Source organism: Alligator mississippiensis, chromosome 8 (genome assembly GCF_030867095.1).
Source record: "Alligator mississippiensis isolate rAllMis1 chromosome 8, rAllMis1, whole genome shotgun sequence".
NCBI classification, from domain to species: Eukaryota; Metazoa; Chordata; order Crocodylia; family Alligatoridae; genus Alligator; species Alligator mississippiensis.
Window position 1 is genome coordinate 71,064,186 of NC_081831.1, and position 22,512 is coordinate 71,086,697.

A 22,512-nucleotide genomic window follows, 5' to 3' on the forward strand; every position below is an offset into this window, starting at 1 on the left:
TCACTTTGTGTGGCTGAGTGGAGAATGCCAGCCACTTCTTTCAGTGCAGTGTGAAAAGTATTTGCCACCCTCTTTATAAGTCATCCAATTATGGGTACCCAATGGAAAACAGCTTTGCCCAGAGACTGAAATAAGCCCTTCCATCTTACAGTCATAAATTGTTGAGCTTGAGCACACGTTGCACATGTAACAAGAGTGGAATGTGGAACTGGACACTCACTTGAAGAAGAGAATAAATTTGCCTCATTGTTATTGCAGGGATGGGTGATATCCAAATTGTGGGGCTCTTTATGTTTACAGTACATGCAATCAAATGTTATTTCCTGGATTGCTTAGGGATGTTTTCTTTTTGCATTGACTCTAGAGGTGCACCAATATATATACTGGCCCATGTTGGATCAGCACTGATAAAAAGAAAAAATTACCATTAATCGGCAATCGACTTTTTTTGGCTGATAACGTCACTGATAAATGCCGTGTGCATGTACAGCCAGGAGTGCATCCCGGCAGCGTCAAAAGCAGTGTCCGGCCAGTGGGGGGGGGAGGCATGGGGGAGGGAAGGAGCATGGTGGGGGGCAGATCAAGGCCCCCACAGTGATGGAAGGAGTGGGATTGAGACAAGGGCAGGCACTGCAGTTTGTTCAGCGGGTGTGGGGAGGGAGAGCAGCTCCCTGATGGTGTGCACACCCCGGGGGAGAGGCATGTGCCCCCCAGATTTGTGCATGTGGTGAGGATGGGCTGCCCCAAGGCTGCACTAGGAACAGGTCGGGGTGGTGCTGCAAGGGGGGATACAGTAAATTTGGGGCTGGCTGTGGGCCACTCCATAGCCCCCCTCCCAGCATCGCCACTGTCTGCCCCAGCCCAGGCCAGCACAGCCCTGGTCCCAAGCCTGCAGTGGGCAGCCCACCTTCACCCCATGCACAAATCCAGGGGGGGCATATGCCCCCCAAATCTCCCCTGGGGGTGTGCACAGAGATAGGGAGCAACCCCCACATCCCCGTCCCCCAGACTAACCACCTGCAGCTCTGTCCCATGCCCTGCCCTAGCTGGGCAGCGCCTGCCTCAGCCCCACTCCCACTCTCACCACGGGGACCTCTATCTGCAAATCCCCTCCACCCCCCACATCCCTTCCCCACCACCAGCAGAATTACCGGCCAGACACTGCTGTCCAAGATGACGGGCTGCATATCAGCTATTGGATCACTACTGGCCAATATGGCTGGTTAAGAATTGGCCAATGGTATAGGCTAAAAAAAAAAAAAAAGCTTTATTGGTGTACCCCTAGTTGACTCTTCTACTGACCATGGTTAAAACTGGTATGCCTTTGCTCTCCAAATCCCTGACCGTCTTAACTATGAAATCCTCCCGCAACAAATACAAATATTGATACATGTCAGCCCAAGTCAAAATGTGTGCAGCAGCCTACGCCTGAATTTACTGTCAACTGAGAGCCACCAAATCAGAACCTTATTGTCTAAACAAGTTTCTTCCTTTAACCCAGTCAAAACCATGTGACCCACCCAAGATTGACTTTCCCTGCCTGCAAAAAGTGTGCAAACTTTCACCAGAACCAGGCAACTCCTACCCCTACCTTCCTGATCCTCAATTAAGGTAGATTTCCTATCCTGTATTAAAACAATGATTCCACAAATCCTATCACTGAGTAAATGGAAAAGCTGTTCTCCACTGCTCCTCCACAACAGTTAAAGCGACAAAAACTCTTGTAGCATTTCTCTTCCCTATCCCCCCCATGAGGAAAAATCCTTCCCTGTATTCTTTCTGCTCTTATATTTTTCCTTAGATCTTCCTGTAAAGGTGGCAACATTTTAATAGATTCTCGAGTTGTAAAAGCTGACCGTTTGACTAGGGTACTAGAAGTCAAAGTATATGCGCCTTTTCTGATCATTCATTTAAAGGTAACCTTTCGTCAGTTGAAAGGCAAGTCTGAACATTATAGCTTTTCAAGAGTTGTAGTAAGCTCCTATATACATATACATAAAAATGAAAAAGAGCAGACTTGTCTAAACATTTGGCTGCCTGTAGGACCAAAAACACAGAAATGCATCCTTCATAAGATCTGTGTTTTAATATTTGCATCAGAACTACCTAGGCTAAAGCAGTAATGAAAAAATTGCAAGAGCAGTCTATAAAATATAGTGAAAAAGGCACCAAAGTGCTTTGACTATATGAGACAAAAGCTCTGGAATCTGCTTTAAGTAATATATTTTCGTCACCTTTATTCTTCTTCTGTATGAATGGAATAACAGCCTTGTTAACAAATTTTATCTTTTCCCTTTATGTGGCTCATTATGACCCTTGGACACCTATCTCCACAAAAAAAGCAATGCCTTTAAGTTTATATTAATCTATGCACACAAAATACCTCTCTGCTTTTTCCATTCTTTGCTCTTGTAAAGGCTGATGATGTGTGAAGACCTGCAGGTGCAATGTAATAAAACGCAAGAAAGGCTGGAAGAGTTACACAAATATAGGTCATTCTGTGCACAGAGTTTTACAGCAGATGACAAAAGTTAGGTTTCTCCGCTCCCCCAACAGAAAAGGCAAGGAGGAGGAGAGGAAGGGAGGAGAGAACATCCCCAGTGACATTTTGAAAATATACACCAAGGCCTTCCCTAGTACCTTCCAACTCTAATTAGCAATCTTCATCTGGTGAATACCTTGCAAAATATGCCAGACTTGCTTGTGAAGTACTTACAAGCATCTAACCTGAAGGCTTTCGAGCACTATTCAGAAGCAGGTTGGTGTGATCACTGCCCGCTACTGGAAACTTGTCTCAAGAGTATAGATTTACATGTCAGTGTTGATTACCTACCTTTATATTCCACTATCCTGCATTAGAATCCAAATTAACTGCTGAATCACTCTGCTGTCTGGTGATAAAAATTAAAGCACCATTCTCCTTCACTAACAGTTTGCAAACTGAATTTGCTCATGAAGTCTTATCTATTTACTGACAATAAGAATATTCAGCAGAAGACAAACCAATGAAAAGGGTGAAAGAAATCAAGATGATGAACTATAAACCAGCAACAAGCATCAGCATTTTCTTTTAAGGAACTTTGATAAGGAGACTTGTGCTGCAATTTTTAGAAGAAGAGTAATTTCTACGAGTACCAACCAATGCAGTCAAACCACAAGAAACTTACTGCACCCTTTACAAAGACGGTTAGGATTCTTCATCTAAACCACTGTTCTTCCTACAAGAACAAGGAATTTCTCCAGGGCAAATGAGCTTTATTTCTGTTGCACCAAGACTGAAAAAGAACAGCAGCACTTAAATATTATAGCTATTAAACCATAGCTAGCAAATCATCAGTTAGGTTTTAGCACTCATGTAAATCTCTGCTCCATGCTTCTGCCCACACACTATCATTAGACTAGAAAGTTTCTTCTTTCTGCCCAGTGTTCCCATTTATCTTTCCAGCAGGGGCCAGATGTTATACCCTTGCCAAGGGTATAAAGAGTGCTCTGTGCCTAACCATTATTCCAGCTACACCAGGGGTAGGCACTGCCACAACGAATGGCCCCTTCGCAGCTCACCTGCCATCTGCCCCTAGCATGCCAACATCTTATACAATCGAGGTTGCGGGTGCTTTTAGCACTCTGCCTAAAAATGTTGTTTAACCCTGGTCTACACTTAGCTCTGTAAAGCATTTTGCTTTGATGCATTTGCCTACATACACATCACATTAAAATGAAATTTGATGTAAAAAGTACTTCAACTCGTGTCTTGATACAGAACGCATATACAGACTACACTTCTCTATCGTGCTGTTTGCACTCCCTAGTGTCAGGAAGCAGTGATGTAGCTTTCAAAAGAATTCTGGCAAAGAAGGTAAGCCTCTACTTAACATCTGTTACCAGGCAAAATAACACTAAGTGCATCTACATGAGATGCTTTACTTGAGATTAGAGCTATTTACTACACAGTAAGTATCACCATTTACACATGCAGAAGCTTACTATGCATTAATTTGCCCTAATTACGAGTAAATTTGCTACCTGCAAATGCAAGTAGAACATTTACTAGAGATTACTTACTGAGTCCGTGTGTGCCCACATAGCGAATATGCTCCCAATCAGCTGGGCAGCAGGGGGCAGGAGATTTCTCCCCACCCCCAGGAGCTGCATGCTACTGGGGCAGGCTCCGCCACCATAGCCAGGACAGGGGCAATGTCCCCCTGACCCAGCAGCAGGGAGCTGCCAGCCCCCGCTCTGAAATCACAGAAGAAAAGATCCTTACCTCCCAGCCCGAGCCCCACAGTTGTGGGGCCCAGGCTGGGAGATCCTCATCTCCAAGTGCCAGGTTCGTGGTCCCAGGGCTGGGAGATAAGGATCTCAGTGGGCGCCTCTACAATCACAGAGCAGGGGCTCGAAGCTCCCTGCTGTTGGGGCAGGAGAACATTGTCCCTGCCAGGGCACCAATGGTGGTGATCACCTTGGCAACAGGCAGTTCCTGGGGGCAGGGAGCAATATCCCAGCCCCTGCCAGGAGACAGCTGTCTCGTGGTCCCTGGGCTAGCAACCAGGGGGAGACTAGACCTCACCCTGGCTGCCTTAGGTACCCTGTGCAAGGCCACAGCTAATCTGCTCCCACTTTCCTGCACATGTAGACATGTGCCTGTGAGAGTTTACTCCAGAGTAGTTGACTTTAAGCTGCTCCCGGATTATTTGCACATGTAGATGCACCCACTGAGTATCAAATACCTATTATGAACTTTAATATGATATAGGTCAGAATTAATTTGCCTAATAATTTGGAACAAGTACAGTGGAGAAACTCAGGTTTGGTCTGGACAAATCAAAGCAGAAAGGGACTGAATTCATTGAATAAGTTTTCATGATTTGCCCACATCTGCTGTTGATATAGCATTAGAGAAATGAGATTAAGCAGCTACAATACGTAGGATTGAAATGGAACATGGCTATGAAATACTCAACCTTTTGTAATGGTTTGGTCACTGCTTTGGGAAACAGCCGACTTGGAACAGGACATTATCTAGTATTTAATATGCCTATTACTAATTTTAACTTTATTCACACCTTATTTGTACTAGCACTGCCATTTCAGTTTAATTTCTAGCAACCAGGGATCCTGGTTTTCTCCGATTAAAAAAAGTAACCTAAAAGTAACAACTGTGGGCCTCGGGCTGATCTTTTTTCCTGTGATTTCAGAGCGGGGGCTGCTGCTACTGGGTCAGTGGGACATCGTCCCTGTCCGGGCTCCGGTGGCAGAACCTGCCCTAGTAGCCTGCAGCTCCTGGGGGCAGGGAGCAAAACCTGTTATTAAAGTGAAATACCACTAATATACAGACAGATACAGATATATATATATAGTGGTGTTTCATTTGAATCATGGAAATGTGGATTATGGGCTACTTTTTTAATCTGAAAATTGGGGATTATTTTTTTTTTTTTTAAATCAGAGAAAACCAGGATCTCTGCTAATAATATAAGCATGTAGTTTGCTTTGTGTGTTGAACTTCTGTCTATAATCTCTGGTCTTTTCCCAGATCACCTATCCAAAATCATGAAAAAAATACTTTGGCCTTCCTCATATTCTAATAGAAAACCTTCCTTTGTCGCAAATCTCTGTAGAAGTCATTATTCTTACATTCAGAAGCTTCCATTCTACAGGTCAAAGAGTTAGAGATGCCAGCTTGACAGTGAAGTCAAAATGATCTCTATCATCTTATGAATACCCTGCTGAGAACAGTCCCCCTCTAGCCCCCACCCCACATTGCTATCTACACTTGAGGCAGAAGAAGTGATTCTAGCTTCTATCTTCTCCTAGGCAGTTAAATACAGAATGAGAGGCTGGAACAAAAGGGCCACCTTAAATTCATGTTGAGAATGGAGTGAAGACAGCAGTGACATTTCAACCACGATACCTTTTTCAGAAACAATCTATAAAAGAAACAAAGTTAGAGTTTCTGTTAAGTTGGCTTTACTTTTTCTCTGTATAAAACCTCTCCTTAAGAAAGCTTCTTGGTTAAAATGTCACCAGTACCTTTATTTCCAAAGTTGTATTAGGTCTTTTGTTCTATTTGCAGCTCTCATGCTGATGCAGCAGCATTGTCTTTTTTATTTCCAGATGATAGTCTAACATATCTCCTTGGCCAAGATTTTCAATTGTTCCTTACTTTTTCCAAATAAACGTAAAAGAAAAAAAGTTAGTTATTTGAATTTCCAGCAGGTTTATTTAAGTCACAGTTCATTTCTGCTAATCAGAGAAATGGGAAAAAACTATTCTGGAGAAATTTAGTGTTCTTTGCCAGCAGGGACCCAACTGTCTGAATGATGTAGTGTCCTTTGAACTCTGGAAAAAGGACAGAGTGACCCAAATACAATGCTTCAAACCGAAAAACGCAAAAAAATTGTGGTCGGAAGATGCTTCTAAACTCAGTCCAGATTCCCAATCTGAAGTTTAACTTGGACAAAAACCTGAAACTATCATAATACATAACAAAAGCCTATGCAATTAACTATATAGTCTGATTCATCAGGTAGGAATAAATCTTAAAGAGCAAAGATGAGAAAAAACACACATCTCAAGTCCCTCAGCTCCAGCCTGCTATGGACTCTGACTGTAAAATGCTTCACAGTGTACCACTCAGTTTGTGTCAAGCCTACAAAAGGCAACCTTTGTCAGTCCTGCATATCATTTACACATGAGACACAAAGGGAACTGAGGAAGACTTACTTAAAAGTTATTCTAAAAGGGAAGATGCAGTGTTGCAAGAGAAAAAAAGGGGAGACAATGGAAGTTACTTAAGAATAGAATACCTGTCACCTTTTAGTCTTAGACACCTTCCTAAAAACCTCCTGTTGCCAAGAGCCACCAGTGAAATGAATGAAAAGGCTAAATTGAAAGACCCCATCCTCCAAATTCCTAGTAGAAACTCGCGTTAGGGTTGCCACAAGAAAAGTACAAATGCATCATCTCCTACAATTATGAACATCTGCACAGTAAAACTTGCAAAACTAAACACCTTCAAGCAGGATACAAAGAATACAGGTACCAATTTAATGGGAAAAGCTGCATTGCCATACCTTTAGAATCAGTACCACTACTGAGACTACTACATACGTTTTAAAGCACTTCAAGACATGGTTATAATGGAAAGCTTCAACAACTGATGCTCACAAAAATAATCTGTTTTTTAAAAGGCAAAAGATTACAACCTAGGAAGCGTAATAACGAAGAAACATGTTTTATCAGTTCACGTGTCTTTAATACTTTCTTATACAATTCAGTAGTATTTAAATGTAAAGATATGGAGAGCATTATGTCTAAGGCAGTCTAAGCATAAATATGCCATATCTTATCAGTAAGCACCATTGTGCACACTACGAAAAACAAGTGGATGTGGTTTGCTTTTTTGTCTATACAGTAAGTGAAGTTTAACTGTCTGAAAAAAAAAAAAAAAACAAGATAAAGCTGTGAAAAAATGTGTTAAAATAATAAGAGATCTGTGACACTCAAAACTGTGGTTTAACTGCCATTTAAAAGAAAAAAGCGAAACACATGGCTTCCTGGAATGATCATATGGTGCGGTAAAAAACAGAAGCTTTCACATGGAACTGCCAATAGAGTAGTCACATGCTGAAGTATTCTTCTGAATTCTAGTCATTGGGCAAACACCGAAGCTGGCTAAGATGACGACCACTCACACAGCAGCTCTGAGTCAACCAAACAGCATCATCTATTGACAAAACTAAGGCACAACATCAGTTTCAATTTAAAGAAGTAATTTCCTATTGTGAAAGGTGTTCAAGACATGAAAGGCAACAAAATAAATGAGACTATGGAAATACAAGCTAGTAGGAAGGTACGTGAAAAATAGCAAGTCTTAAAATGTAAAAGGTCAAACACACTGACCCAATACTGTACGCTATATTTCTCCTACGGCCAAATCCTAGTAATTCAAGACACATCCTTAACATAAAGGGAAACCCAATTAAACAGAAATGCTTATTTCCCCAATAACACACTGTCCTATTTAGTCCTGGCAGCTTAATTCAAAACACACTGCTAGGACCCAGGATGGAGGTCTCTCAGCTAATAAAAATTTCTTACCTGATAATCTTCTCTTGAATGGGCTAGAGTTTCATTTGCAGAATTTAAAATGATCCATGTTTGTTGCTGGTACTTCCTGGACATAGTCCTGCCTTCTATCTCATGTCTGCCAAAGTTCTGCCTCCGGCAGCAATGTAAGTTGATAGTTCAATTTCTACAACTGTTGTTTTAGAAATTGAATTGTGTTGGGGTTTTTTTCATTCAGTAGTGAATTTAGTCCAACATCTAGCTTCTTGCCTCAGCTGAAGAGCTACTGGATCAATGAAGCTCTGTCATTCTGAAATCTGTGTCATGTACCCTTACTAAAAATTATTACCATTTCTGTATTTTTTTTACAATCAGACTCAACTTTGAAAGTACTTATAATACACTCTTATTTTTAAGGGCTATTTTAAAAACAGAATTTGGACTGCTACTACTCCAATATTAGACATTTTATTTTTCAGTATTTTATAACTGCTTTATTAAAAGTAATATAAATAAATTGGTTCTTCTAACCATCGGGAGTTTTAAATTTTGTTCTGTTTGGTCAAAAACAACTCCCTGGCAAAGTGATTATTAAACAGTCTTAAAATCTCATTCTATATAAAGAAAACTAGTGTCAGGACAGCCTGACACTACACGTGACCTGGAAAAAAAAAAAAAAAAAAAAAAGCAGATATGAATTTGCTTAGAACACTGGGCCACATTTTAAAGTGTAGGGCCTAATAAAAAACTGAGTTAAAAGAAAATGCTCCTATTGAATTCAGTGGCATTTGGATCCATTTCTTGATATTTAAAAGTAAGACATTGTATCCAGACAAGTTCCTTAATGAACTGCCCAGTTTTCATAAGCTTGTAATGCTTAAGAAGAAAGACACAAGAAATTCAAACTATTCAAAATGAAGGCATATATTCACAGAGTCTAGCTGCAAACATTTCGGTTGTAAGAGGATAGGCCATGATTTTTCAGTCAGAAACAGCCAAGTAATTAAATAAGAGAAGCAGGACTGGTAGTAGTAACTGAAGAGATGAAAGAAAGAGATGGAAGTTGACAAATAAACTAAGTTGTATCCTTGCTCTTTTTTGCATCAATCACAATTATATAGCTGATACTCTCTTATTTGATCTCTTCTTGAATAGGTGCGTTTTTAACAGATTATCACAAAACAAGTGTGCAGCTTATGGCTTTAAACAGATGTTCATTTCTAGTAGTGACATTTCTCTATCACTAGAAATGTTTCCACGAAAGGGAGCAAGCAGTACAGGGGTTCAGCCTACAACTCTCCCTTCTCCATTGCTCCACATGCCCTCCTCAATCTGGGATGATCCTGGTCCAGGAAAAGCATGGAAAGCTGGCCTGCACCATTTGTCTCGTTCATGGTGGACTAGAGCAGTGGGGCAAAGCCCCCCTACCTGCTCCTTACACCAGGGGAGCAGGCAGCAGCAGCAGCTTGGTCTCAGCAAGGCACAATGAGCCTTTCCTCACTGCTCAACTCTGCCTGGGTGTAGGAGAAGGCAAGCAGCAGCTGCTCCCCCAATTTTCCTCAGTTAGGGTGACCCCAGTCCTAGAAAAAAATATATGGAATACTTCTCTGCCACTCAATTCCTGGTCCCTGGGAGAAGTCAGCAGCAGGAAACTCCTGGGAGGGGCATCTACCAGGTCAGAGACAGGTTATTTTTGTTCTGGGAGAAATAGTGAGTGCTTGTCTAACTCATGGTCTCTACTGGGAGAGCTGAAATTTTCCCAGTAGAAACGTAACACCAGTACATGGCCTTAATCGCTACAGAACAAATCAGAAATATGCTCGTCCCAGGCAATAATTTCAATGCTGAAAGTGACAAAAATGATCATAGGAATTACTTAAGCTAAGCTCACTTCAGAGCTATTAATCGTTTAAAATAAGCATTTGAAATAGATTTAAGATCTAGAAAATCAGATGGCAAGGATTATAATCAGTAAACTGTGAAGAAAAACTGAGTTTCACTAATCTATTATTAGTCTTTGGGCATATTAATGAAATTATAGATTAAAAGAACAAGTTGGCAATTCATTTAGATTTTCAAAAAAATTATTTGACAAAGGCTGTCAAGCATAATCCTTTAAGGAAACTAAGCAGCCATGTGGTGATAAGCAAAGCTCTATTGTGAGTCAGAAAATGTCTAAGATAAAGCACCACATTTTTATCATGGGTATATGTTAATATTTTTCTTTTCAGGTTCCACAACAGACTCATACATTATGTCACTTACTTGGAAAAAGACCAAAAGAAGAGAGCAGTAAAGTGGCAAAAACTGTAAATTATTATTTAGTTAAATACAGACCAAAATCAGACTTAAATTAAGTACAAGGGTAATGTGAAGGCAGAAAGAATATTAGATAGGAACAATTTGAGCCACTTAACGACACTTTAGCCAGTTCCAAATTAACTCGCAACTCAAGAAAAATTTATTAATACGTTCACTGTAAACCTCTGCTTTATTACTAGGGAACCTGAGAAGGACTTTTCTTATAAAGAGATGAAAACAAACTAAACTGTTTGAAAGGAAAGATATACAACTTGATGAGAGGTCAAAAGAAGGTAAAAGTCATACTTGACATTATTATTTATCCTCTTTCATGATATAATGCAACACACTGGGGTGCTGTAAATTTGAAAGAGAACAAAAATTAATGGAAAGGAAATCTCTTTTCTAAAAAAATTGCACAAATAACTTGAGGCACACTTTCATACAGCATTAGAAATGCAACAGTAGGATATAAGAGGACTGAACATTTATAAGGACACTATGCCTCCCTGCTCACCTGGTACAGGCAGCTTGGGCCAAGGGGGAGTTCGTGGAAGGGGTGCAAAGCATCCAGGGATGCTGGGAGACTGAGTTAACCTGAATTTAGAAGGTATCTGGGACAGAAGTTCAATAAACTGATTCAACTTAAATCAGTTAAGTCTGATACTACATCCATCCAGGTTCATCTTAAACCAGTTTTGGCCATTTTGAAAGTGGTTTATGTGCACCGAACTTCAGTTGGATTACAGATCTGAACTGACTGCTGATCACTTATACCGGTTCGCATGTAGTTTCTGTCCCTAGCCCTAAAGGCATGCCAACTGATGCCACAATTATGGCTTGGTGTTAATGAATAGATCATTTTCTTATACTTCTGGCATCTGAATTCAAAAAGCAGTAAAATCAGATAGTGAGCAATGTAAAGAATGTTAACAATCCTTTAAGAAATGAAAGGCTACGGCAACCCATACTCTTCCTTGTTTTTAAATCAATTAACCATTGATTTTTCTGGCATATGAAAGAACTATACAAAACTTAATTTTATTTTCAAGTACTAACACTAGAAAATCTTACTCTGTATTTACAGTTAATGTTCTGTATAGCAATTAACCTCAGATTAAAGAACATTTAAAACAGTCATGATTGCATAACTTTTCTACTTTAAATTATTAACCCAATTAGTGCTTTATTCACATTTTAAAAACTTGTACAATTTATTACAAATATAAAACAGTGCAGTTTTCCATACAGTATCCCAACTCTTGAGACAAACACTTAAAAGACATGGAAAAAGATTTGATTTCTATAAACATAACATTTGCATTACACCCTTATTTTCATTGTATTCCCCTACCCGATTTAAAAAGATCAAACATACAACATACTGTAGGTTTATTTTTATTCAAAAAGTTACTGTCTCAAGACATAAATACAAATCAGAAAACAGTACAATTAGGACAATAGAATGTGGAGGACAACAGGTTAAGGTAAATATATAAAACATTTTTAGCTGGTTGAAAACATAAAGCTGTAAGAACTGCTTTCACAAAGAAACACTCCTTCAAGAGTAAGAAAAAATCAACTTAAGTTTAAAATCATATATACAGTCCTCTCAGCAGTTCTATTAAATGCAGTGGTGTGAAAAACAATATAGGCAGTACTTTTAGACATGAGAATATTTATTTACGTAAAATGAGTTAGGCAGATCTGTTTTTGAGTTTGTTGTTACCCCATGATTTAGTAAAATAATTATATTTTATCATGATCCTTTAGATAACCTATGGTTTTTGGCTACCACAGCCCAATGTTTATTTTCTGAATCTAGAAACAGGAAGCCTTTTTGTATTCACCCATTTGGGGAGATTCTTGTATTGCAAGCATATTAAGGCATGGAATGATTAAAATAATATACCTCAAGAACTGAGAGACAACTGACAAAAAATATACATATGTAATATAAGTTAATATTTCCTTTAAAATGATGTCTAGCTGCCTAAGCCTTGCAAAATGAGTTGATGTCAAAATGGCATAGATCCACTTTCTGTTTTAGACTGATTTAATTTATTTATGAAAGGACACAAAATGAAGTTTAAAGCTTAGCTTTCAAAGAATATTATGGGTTGTTTATGAATTTCTATTATCCAATCTAATTTACATACAGAGGAAATGTACTGTAACCTGTTAGAAGTATCTTTAACCTGAAGACTGCTTGCAAAGACAGATAGATAAAACAATATAAAATACAAATTTAAAAATCATTTTAAAGCATGAATTCTCATGCTTTTCTATTTTTAAACATTGTTAAACTTTCAATATATTTCTGAAACCTCATAATTTTAAGTTGGAATTTAAAAGTAAGAAAAAACTAAACAAACTGCGCAATTATAAAATCAGCACCAATTTATATATATATATAATTTTATTTAAAATTTAGATCCCTATTCCCACACTCTAATAAGCTGTATAATTTTTGTTTAGAATTTTTCTGCAAACATACTACAATAAGCTTCTTTATTTGGAGACAAAATACAGTGGCACTACTGGAAGGAATTTCACAACATTACATTTTTTCTTAAAGGACAAGCAAACTTTCAGGGTTGATAATGGGCAAGCAAGATTGAGTTCTGTTGCTTTCTGGAAGTTCGTGGTTTCTGGACCTTTCAGAGAAGGTTATAGTGATGCTTTTGGATTTGAAAAACATTTTAAATGAAAAAAGTGTCGATAAAATTTCTGCTACATTTACTTTTTTATGTGGTTATCATAATTAAAACAAAGCTTCTCTTGATGCAATTTAAGCATTTAATTTAAAATGTCAAAACTTCTGGTTCTACTACTCTACAAAAATCAATTCATCTACCATTTCAGTCCACAAATGTAAACAGGAATCCAGCAGAGCTCATGATTTAGTACAACCAGGCAAAGAATAAAGAGAGGGCCTTAACAAATTGGTATCAAACCCCTCTCAGACTTTTAGATCAAAACTAAGGAGGCAATACTTGTTATGATTTGGAAATAAACTGATAACACATAAATAAAACATTGGTTTTCCAACAAAAACTGTAGCTTATCCTCAAATTGTTTACTTGTCCTTTACATTTCATTTTTCAGGCAAACAAAACTGCCCCTTCAATGCACTTGATCTTGAAAGCATGTCATTCTCCTTAGAGAAAAATCTGTTCAGAATTTCACTGTATCTACCACAATTTTGTATTTAAAAACTTCCTCTTCCACTTAGAAAATGACTTCACCACTGATTTATTTGCTGATCTGGTATTAAAACATTGACACCCCAAGAACCTAAAAGAGAAAAATATGTATTAAAAATGGCCTGGCATTCAATTTATAGGTTTCTGCATTTTCTAACATACATGTAAAAAAGAGTACGACAAGATTAAATGTCATGTTAAGGCACAAATACATGCCTTGAACATATTTAAGGTTTTTATCCTTCCCTCATTCCAAAATTAGCCATGATGCAGAGGAAATTGCAAAGTCTGTTGTAGTGTTGAAAACAGAACAACTCGTATTTATTAGAAGATCCCAAGAAATTAAAACGTAGGTCCATCAAAAAGCAGCACGGGTCTTCATATTCCTATGAATTTAGGTAATAGCTGAAAATTAGTAAGTTTTCCATGAGTTAACTATCTGGAGTTCTTTGAAGATGACAGCTCCACAGGCTCAAATCTGAAGTCGAGTGCCATGGTGCGCAGTCTCCAGAACTGTTAGAGAGCAGTTAGTCTGGGATGGGGTAGTCTATAAGCATGCATTGCCTGGTGCAGAGACTATGTCTACAAAGAAGACATCTTGTCCCTCAGTTGCTGTCCAGGATACAGAGACTAAATAGCAGGTATCAATGGAGGCAACATTCAGAAAAATCCAACTAGTCAGTAATCAGATAAAGCCAAAGCCTCCTCACTTGACAGACTACATGATTAAAGTGAAGGAAAGCTTGATCAGGATGACGTATCTGCTCACACTTCTAGGAAACATCCAACAACAGGGAGAGCAAGGAAGAAGTTTCCTAAGCCACTGAAAGCAGGTTCCACCATTGGCGAGCCCATACCAAGAACATCAGGATCATGTGCTCATTTTCCTGCCTTGCTTTGTATTGGACTTTGAGGATCAGAAAGAGCAGTGAAGATGCATAAAAGAAACTTCACTTCCTACTGCAGCAAGTAGTTATCTGGTACTGCTGGTAAGGTACCTCCCCCTCTGGATCTAAACCATCTCTTACCATTGATCTTGCTACTAAAACAAAAGGAGTCACTCAGCATGCAACAAAAGTAAATTATACAACATGCACACAAAGAAATACAGTGTGATGAGGTATCAGTTATCCTAGGTGTCATGGACCACAGAACAAGTACTGAAGAACTGGGGAGCCACTGCGACTCTCTTACAAACTAAAAATCAGTTCCAAATAATAGCTGTCTGGACAATGTGTGCACATAGGTTATGATGGGTCCACCCTGTGCCTAACTGCTTTAATGTTCCCATGGTCCATGCAGAAGGGCACAAACTCCAGGAGTGGGGGCATCTGGGGATGCGGTTACATGAAGAAACTACAGCAAACCTATCCAGAGGATTTTTTTGTTGTGTTTATAGAAATCTGAGCACATAAACTGATTTATGTAATTAAAATACTGATACAAATTTCAGCCATGTTTTTATATGGACTAATCATTACCTTTGAAATAACTAATAGCCCAACAATAGATTTGCCTCAATTTAAACAATGTGAATCAGCAGTCTTAACACATTTCCTTAATTCATTTTACATACTCTGAAAGCTCTTTGCAGTAGTAAAATTGTAATATGCTGCCATCGTGTGGAATCATTGCCAAACTGCAGGTACAGGTGTATGTTTTACTTTATGCTCTATTTTATGGTGGAAAGCCTGAGCCATAGTATGTGTTCTGTGCATGTTTGAAGATAGATGGCAACAAAAAAAAAGGGAAAACAAACCAATGTAAAAGTTATTAGATGAGTGATTTTGACGCTGGAACTGTCAGAGTAGAAACACTGTAACCATGCATTTTGTTGACAGTAGAACAGTTATAGCAAGTTAATGAATGCTGAAAGTGATCACTTCAGACAGATGATGAAAAGATTACTAGTAGAGTTCCATGGTTATCGCTTTGTGAAAAGCAAGGATGAGGACAAAACACTGAATCTTAAATATGAAATGAAAGTTTTCAAGAAGTAGGTGCACTAAATCAGTTACCTGAGGAACACATGAACAAGTAAGTGAGGAAATCTTTAAGTTATGTTTAGGGAGCTTATGTGCACACATACAAATTTTTCAGGATGCTCAGGACACCCTCTTGATGCCCTTACCTGCCAAACTGGCTGCCTATTTGCTAGAGCTTGTTACTGCCCATTCAATGTTGTCATAAACAAGTGGAACTAAAGTTCATAGCTTATCCAGCTGACTTAAAATGACAAATTCATAAGAGTGCGTTGCAGACAACAGAAAAAGTAGGGTGGAGAAAAAGGGGAAAGGGTGGCAGTGAAAATAGGAATTACAGAAGCTTTAGCTCCAAAGGCAGCTAAAGCCTAATATGGAAAATGAAAATACCTGCGCTGACTACAAAGGTAAGGAAAATACACTTAAGCATTTCTCTTCCATTTAGATTCTCTTTAACCTATTTAACACAAGTAGTGTGGGGTGCATATACGCTGATTGGTTTGGAGATCCCAGCTATCTTACTGTTGATAATTGGCTGTAACATCAGCAGAATAGCTTAGCTGGTCACAAATGTATCTTGATCTTAATGTTCAATTACACTTTAAAATACACAAATAACTGCTCCCTAAGAAATGCCTTTCCACGATCTAAGTAATGCCCTCTTTTCAAGGTGAAGGGCTTTGCTTTTGACCAGCTGATGTAATACTACACTGAAAACATGAAAAATTAGATACTTGCAAATTTGACACACACACAGCGTAGTATTTCTGTCGTGTCTACTTAATATGTTCAAGATTATTTATATCACCTACATATCTGGGATGAGAAACAATCAATATCAATAATATGAAGCATCACAATTTCATAAGGTACAAAAAACTAGAACTCTTGATTCCAAAATGATACCTTTTATTAGACCAACTGGACAATGGCAAAAAAATTGTCCTTTTCTGCAAGCTTTCGGGATCAAAGTCCCTTCGTCAGGCTCTGGGAAAAGTGGTAGATGGTACAAGATGGTAATAATTCCCCTTGTACCATCTACCACTTTTCCCAGAGCCTGACAAAGGGACTTTGATCCCGAAAGCTTGCAGAAAAGGACAATTTTTCTAGCCATTGTCCAGTTGGTCTAATAAAAGGTATCGTTTTGGAACCAAGAGTTCTAGTTTTTTGTATGTCTTTTTGTCTCAGACCAACACGGCTACCAAGTACGCCCCTGAAACAATTTCATTACTGTATTTTCAGCATTTGACTTTTTTTTTTTTTTTTTACAAGTGAATTTCAGCCCAAAGCTGAATATCAGTTGTACATACATTAATGACAACTTAATACTGAAGCAAATACAAATCTCTGATATTCCATTCCAATTATACACATTCCTATAGTTCAGTCTTATGATTGGAATTTAGGTTTAACTTTCCCTTCATTTTACTAAACCTACCGATTCATCCATGATTGAAGCAGGGTCAAAGAAATCTGGTTTTAGCTCCGTTCTCTCTCTCCGATTCTTTGATGGTGGCTAAAAAAAGCAGCAAGAAATGAAAGATCATCCAAAACACTAATAGTAATTCAACTTAAAGAGAAACAAAATTTCTCTTTTACTAAAGGTAGATGTTGACTGAAAAAGCGTAAAAGCTTATTCCTAGGAAAACACTTATTCCTATTGAACTATTTCACACACGCACACCGTTTATGGCAAGCGAATAGTAAAACTGGTAAGAAAAGTGACAAATTATTTTAAAACACATTGATTCAATAAAATAAAATGTCAAGAAAACTAGTAACTACAAAAAATGCACTGTCAAGATGCCAACATTTGCAGCAAAGTTGACTTGTTAAAGCCAACTTTTTTCTCCAAAATACAACCACTACGTGTTCTGCTGTGCAAAGAACACTGAAATATAAGAACTGATTAACTGCAATACCAGGTTTAATTAAAATTAATATATTTTTAATTTGCTTACCAAGTCTATATCCATGGTGTCAAAATCCATGCCTTCATTGAGGTCTTCAATTCGCCCTTCCGATGACATCATTACGTCTTCAACAATTGGCTCCTCATCATCTTCCATTAGGCTTGTACCACGCCGACTGCAAAAATGTAAAGAAAATATACTTAATACTGACCTGAATATTAAATGTGTAGCAAAATTATTAGGATTTCCTGGAACCTAACATACAGCTGGATATAAATTACAATTGTACTGAAAAGTACTGGTAAAAGCATGGACAGAGGTTGAGGGAGGATCTAGGGGCCCAATCCAGACTATGGTCTGCATGGTCCAGGTCCAGCATGTTCTTCGAGTGAAGTCCTAGGACAATCCCCTGCAGTGTTTTGTGGGACTGTTGGCACAAGTAAGGGCTCAGTGGCGGGGGAGGGGGGTGGAGGAGGAGAGGTGTCAGAGTGGCGAGTGACTGATGTGCTGCTGTCTCACTGACAGGTTGGCAGCAAGAGCCTGCTCTCTGACACCCCCAGTGGCCACTCTTCTGTGTGGGTCACTGCACTGTTTGTTGTTAACAGGGAAGAGAGTTTTTGGATTCGTATTGCTGTATATTTTGTTATCGGTTATTGTTGTATAATATAGTTGGTTTTATTCTCCCTATTTCTGATTATTTGCTTTGTCTTTGATTATTTGCCAATTTGTTATTTTTAGCACGGGGTAGCACCAGGCTGTAGGCGACCACCTTGATGAAAGGTCTGCCCACTTTCCATTTATTAACTGTCTGTCAATTAGCTAATCAACCGATAGGCTAATAGCTCTGCAGCACTCTCACACGACTCCTACAAGCACTGGGCCAAGGAAAAAAAAAAAAAAAAAAAACACGAACCCCTCTCTTATGAGTAAAGCCATGGATGAGGAACCAAAACCACCCACAATTTCAGTAACTTTACTCACATGGCATGCTGAAGGTTGGTTCTCAGTTTGACATAGTTCATTGCTGCCCTCTCCTGCTGTTGCCTAGCTGCTTCTTCTTGTTGTCTTTGGGCCAACATCCACGTTACCTGTGTGCTTAAAAGGAATTTTACTTTCCTTTAAATGTGAACTAGATTTGTATTTGAGCAGTAGTACAATATATTAATTCACCATTTCTACATACTTGTAATCAAGTGGAGCTTGATGGTGTTCAGGCTGCATAGGATAGACGCCCATGTAATTCTCTTCAGGTCGCAATCTCTTGGGCTCTCTCATGATTGTGGAAGTGAGCTGTGGAGTCTGCATCATGACTGGTGTGTGCATTGTCTGCTCCCTGTTCAGCCACATGCTATCACTACTACTGCTTTCTTCAGCTGGAGAACAGAAACAGTATTAACATATTTTTTCAAGTCCAGCTAAAAATGAAGTTACTTAAACATAACTTAAGAAATACATAATACTTTTTAAGAACATTACACTTTGTTTTACCAAAGCCCAATTCCTTAACCATTAAGAAACTTATTAAAATAAGCTCCAAAAAACCTTGACAATTGACCACTGCAGTAACTGTTTGAAAACCCTTTCGATTCTGTACTTCCAATTAAGTAATTAGATTGCCTTTTATTTTCTCTAAGCATTTATGTCATATCATAGCACGAAATACATAAACAAAAATTAGGATTTAAAAATATTATAGAAGGTCAGTAATTAATGTAACAAGTATAAAAATACAAAGCTAGAGCCTTGGTTTATTTAGTAGGTTCTATTAATTTTGAAGAGGTACTTGAGTATACTTCATAATAGAAAAGTTCACACCTTCAGGTACTTTCCGCTTCCCTGTTGCTGGCTTTGTTTTCTTATTTCTTACTGTAGAGCCTCGACTGCTGATTCCACTAATAACTGACATAGTATCATCATCACCTCCAGCTAATAAAGAGTTCCTGTAAGACATGAGTGGAAGCCACACATCTTCTCTTCGTAGAGACATCTGAAAAGTCATGAACTTCTCCAGGTAAACATACCTAAAAAAAAAACAAACACCAAAAACAACCCAAATAACTAAAAACATTCAAAGACTTCTTCAACAAGCTATTCCCATATTTCAAAGTACACAAATTTGATTACTCAAATCTGAATCAGCACGGTCTTCATGCTTTCCTCATCTAACAGAAATGTCCAATCTAAAGTTAAGAAAATTAGGAACAAATATACACAAGTTTTTCCTTAGTTCTTAATTGACTGTGCTGGTATTACTCCTATAAGAAGTAGGGAACTCTGCTAAAATACTTGGTCATGGTTATGATTTTCTATTACTTTTCAGGATTACTAAAATGTACTGTAGTATTAGCAATAGGAACACTATGCCTATCTAATGCTAAAGGCGGCAATAGTTAAAGATTCCCAACTAAGACATTTCATATATTTATTTAAAACTTCAAAATATTAAAATAGAAATACTTACACTGTTCTTTTGTCTTGTCTGAGAAGTTTGGAGGAGAACTCACTCAGAATATCAAGAAATGCCAAATTTAAAGGTGGATGGCTCTCACCCTGTGGATTAGGCTCTTTAAAAGCAAATTCTATGCCATCTCTGGAAATAAGTTTAAGATTTAGAATCAGAATAAATCTCTCTACAAAAGAGTATCAAATACAGTTTTCCACAGGATTCCCTCCCAACAACATTAAAGTACCAAAAAGTCCCTAATGAGTTGTATTACTCTTCCATGAACAAAAGTTTCTAGGTCAAAAAAAATTCTTCCAGATATACTAAGTGTGTGACCTCCTTTAATAATAATCCTTAAGATCTGTCAATGCTACTCCTAGATAAATAGGAGATGCTATCACCCAATTCACCTTAATCCTCTGAACTCAGAAAACAAGCTTCGTCCTTCCAAATGACAACATCCACTCTTACCAGTAACCAACCAGACCAATTCTAGCTGTCAACAATCAGAAGCTTAAAGCTATTTTTTTCACGACCTAATACAGAGGTTTCACAGGATCCTAAAATGTGGCTGATGAGCTATAACCATTCAGTACTTTAGCTCTGATCTTGCCATGGCACGGTCAAACCCCCACATTTGGCACGGTGCAATCACATCCATCTAAAATTCTGAAAAACCACTAACAATAGAAAAAAACCCGTGTTCACTAATAAGAGATCAGTGCTAATTGAAGAACTTTCATTTTGCCAATGCATTTTGGATTAGTACACCACTTCGATAAGCTCCCCAAATTTCCTTCTTTAAATCCTGATGTTAAAACACTGACTCAAAATCAGCAGCTTTTTCAAAAACAACGAAAGTCAATTACTTGTGTAACATTGCAATAGCTTCTCTTGTTTTGAGCTGATCAAGTCCAAATGTTAAAGCAAAGCGCCGAGCAAGTTCCTTAATGCCACTGAACGTTGGTGACGATCTGTCAAAGTTGTAACCATTTTCTTGAATCATCTCATTGAAGAGCTGTATAAAATAATCAGGAAGAAAGATATTTACTGGTTAACAAAAAGATAGAAATAGACAAAACTTGATCAAGAACTACATGATTCCCACTCCTGTAATTTGAAAAAAAATGAACTTTTCATAGTTAGACAACATAAACCTACGTTTATACAAGCGCAATTTCTGGACTATTCAGAACTGTTCTTTTAAGTACACTGTCTAATATTGTGCTTAGTCTCAAAACTTGTATCCTGGTCAACATGACTTTCAGCACATTCTCAACCAGGCTACTTAACATTTTAAAGACACCTTGTTCTTTCAGTTTTTCTGACAGTTACCGTAGATTAGTGCTTCCAAACTAGGGGGTCACAACACCCTGCGGTGCCATGAGATGCTTTTAAGAGTGCTGCAGGGTGCTCTCATCCCTGCCCAGCCATGAAGTCCTCGCTTCCCACCCCTTTCCCACTGTATCCTGAGAAGTGGTAAGCACTGCAATAAATGCATTATTTTGAAATGAGGAGCTACCTGACTCCCAACAATTATGGAGGGGCGCTAGAGTCTAAAAATGTTGAAAACTACTGCCCTAGATATTTCTCTTCCATCAATGTAGGTTTTTATGAAACCCCAATCAGAGTAGTCTGTAAGTGCCTATTCAACATATACTACTATACATTACTAAGTCACCTGTGTAATACCATAAATCAAGTTCCTTCTCCCAATCTTAAAAGTGAAATCTTGGCCTCACAGAAGTCAAAGCTTCCACTGACTTCAATGCAGCCCAGATTTCTTCCTTGGTATTTACATCCTTCAATTATGCGCAGACATCAATACTTGGCAAAGCTGCACACATCGAACTATTTTTACTCTCAACTCTTCTAGCTTCCCAATCATTTTGTTAGCATTCTCTATACATTTCACTTATACAAGTTATATAAGGGCTACAAACAGAATAATTATTAGCAACCAAGTCCATGAAGCATCTGTTTATAACAGAAAGAGGTCAATGATGTGCATATCACACCGCAAGGTTGTCTCCTAGTTTCTGTTCATACCTCTACTTGAGTATCTTTTCAGCAAGATTTCTTCCCTATTATGTACTTCCATTGACACATTTTCTAGCATTTTTCTAAGTTTAATGTCTTATTTACTACAAACCGAATTCTTCTTATTAGCACTCCTCCTTACTGTCACTGGAACTCCTGTCAAGTCAGTATCACGTGGCTTTCATTACTGTACTGTTTACTACCTTTTTAAAATCATTAGGGCTATTTATAGAATGTGCAGAAGAGACTGATGTAATGGCAGTCATTCATGTGACATCAGAAAATGCTAATTTTAGCCAATTGGAAAGCGTCAACAAAAACTGTATACAAAAAGTGCACGCAGGTTGTGGCTACTGCTCCGGTGGAATCCCAGAGTTCAAGTGGGAGTCAGCCCACCATTCAGACCATCTGAATGATGCCACTATCTGAAGAAAGAAACTACATTTTCACTTCACAGATGATGAAGCCTCTGCCAAATATTAACGCAAAACAGAATAATTAAATACTGCAGAAATGTTTTCCTTCCTTTTTAGGACAAGCACAGTAAAAAGAGACTATTT

At 38.3% G+C, this 22,512-nt stretch overlaps 1 protein-coding gene across 3 annotated transcripts in view; it reads right to left on the reverse strand.

Annotated features, from left to right (window-relative positions):
- Nucleotides 1-11,753: 11,753 nt before the first annotated feature.
- STAG2 (STAG2 cohesin complex component) overlaps nucleotides 11,754-22,512 on the reverse strand; it is a 116,876-nt gene continuing 106,117 nt past the window's right edge. For all 3 annotated transcript variants that reach the window (XM_059732828.1, XM_059732829.1, XM_059732830.1), the window contains exons 27-34: nucleotides 20,782-20,930; nucleotides 19,931-20,059; nucleotides 19,285-19,490; nucleotides 18,653-18,842; nucleotides 18,451-18,564; nucleotides 17,518-17,644; nucleotides 16,995-17,072; nucleotides 11,754-13,665 (exon numbers count right to left, since the gene is read on the reverse strand). In XM_059732828.1, coding sequence (XP_059588811.1) covers nucleotides 13,642-13,665; nucleotides 16,995-17,072; nucleotides 17,518-17,644; nucleotides 18,451-18,564; nucleotides 18,653-18,842; nucleotides 19,285-19,490; nucleotides 19,931-20,059; nucleotides 20,782-20,930 — 1,017 coding nt within the window. In that variant the 3' untranslated portion in view covers nucleotides 11,754-13,641. The remainder of the gene's footprint in view (nucleotides 13,666-16,994; nucleotides 17,073-17,517; nucleotides 17,645-18,450; nucleotides 18,565-18,652; nucleotides 18,843-19,284; nucleotides 19,491-19,930; nucleotides 20,060-20,781; nucleotides 20,931-22,512) is intronic.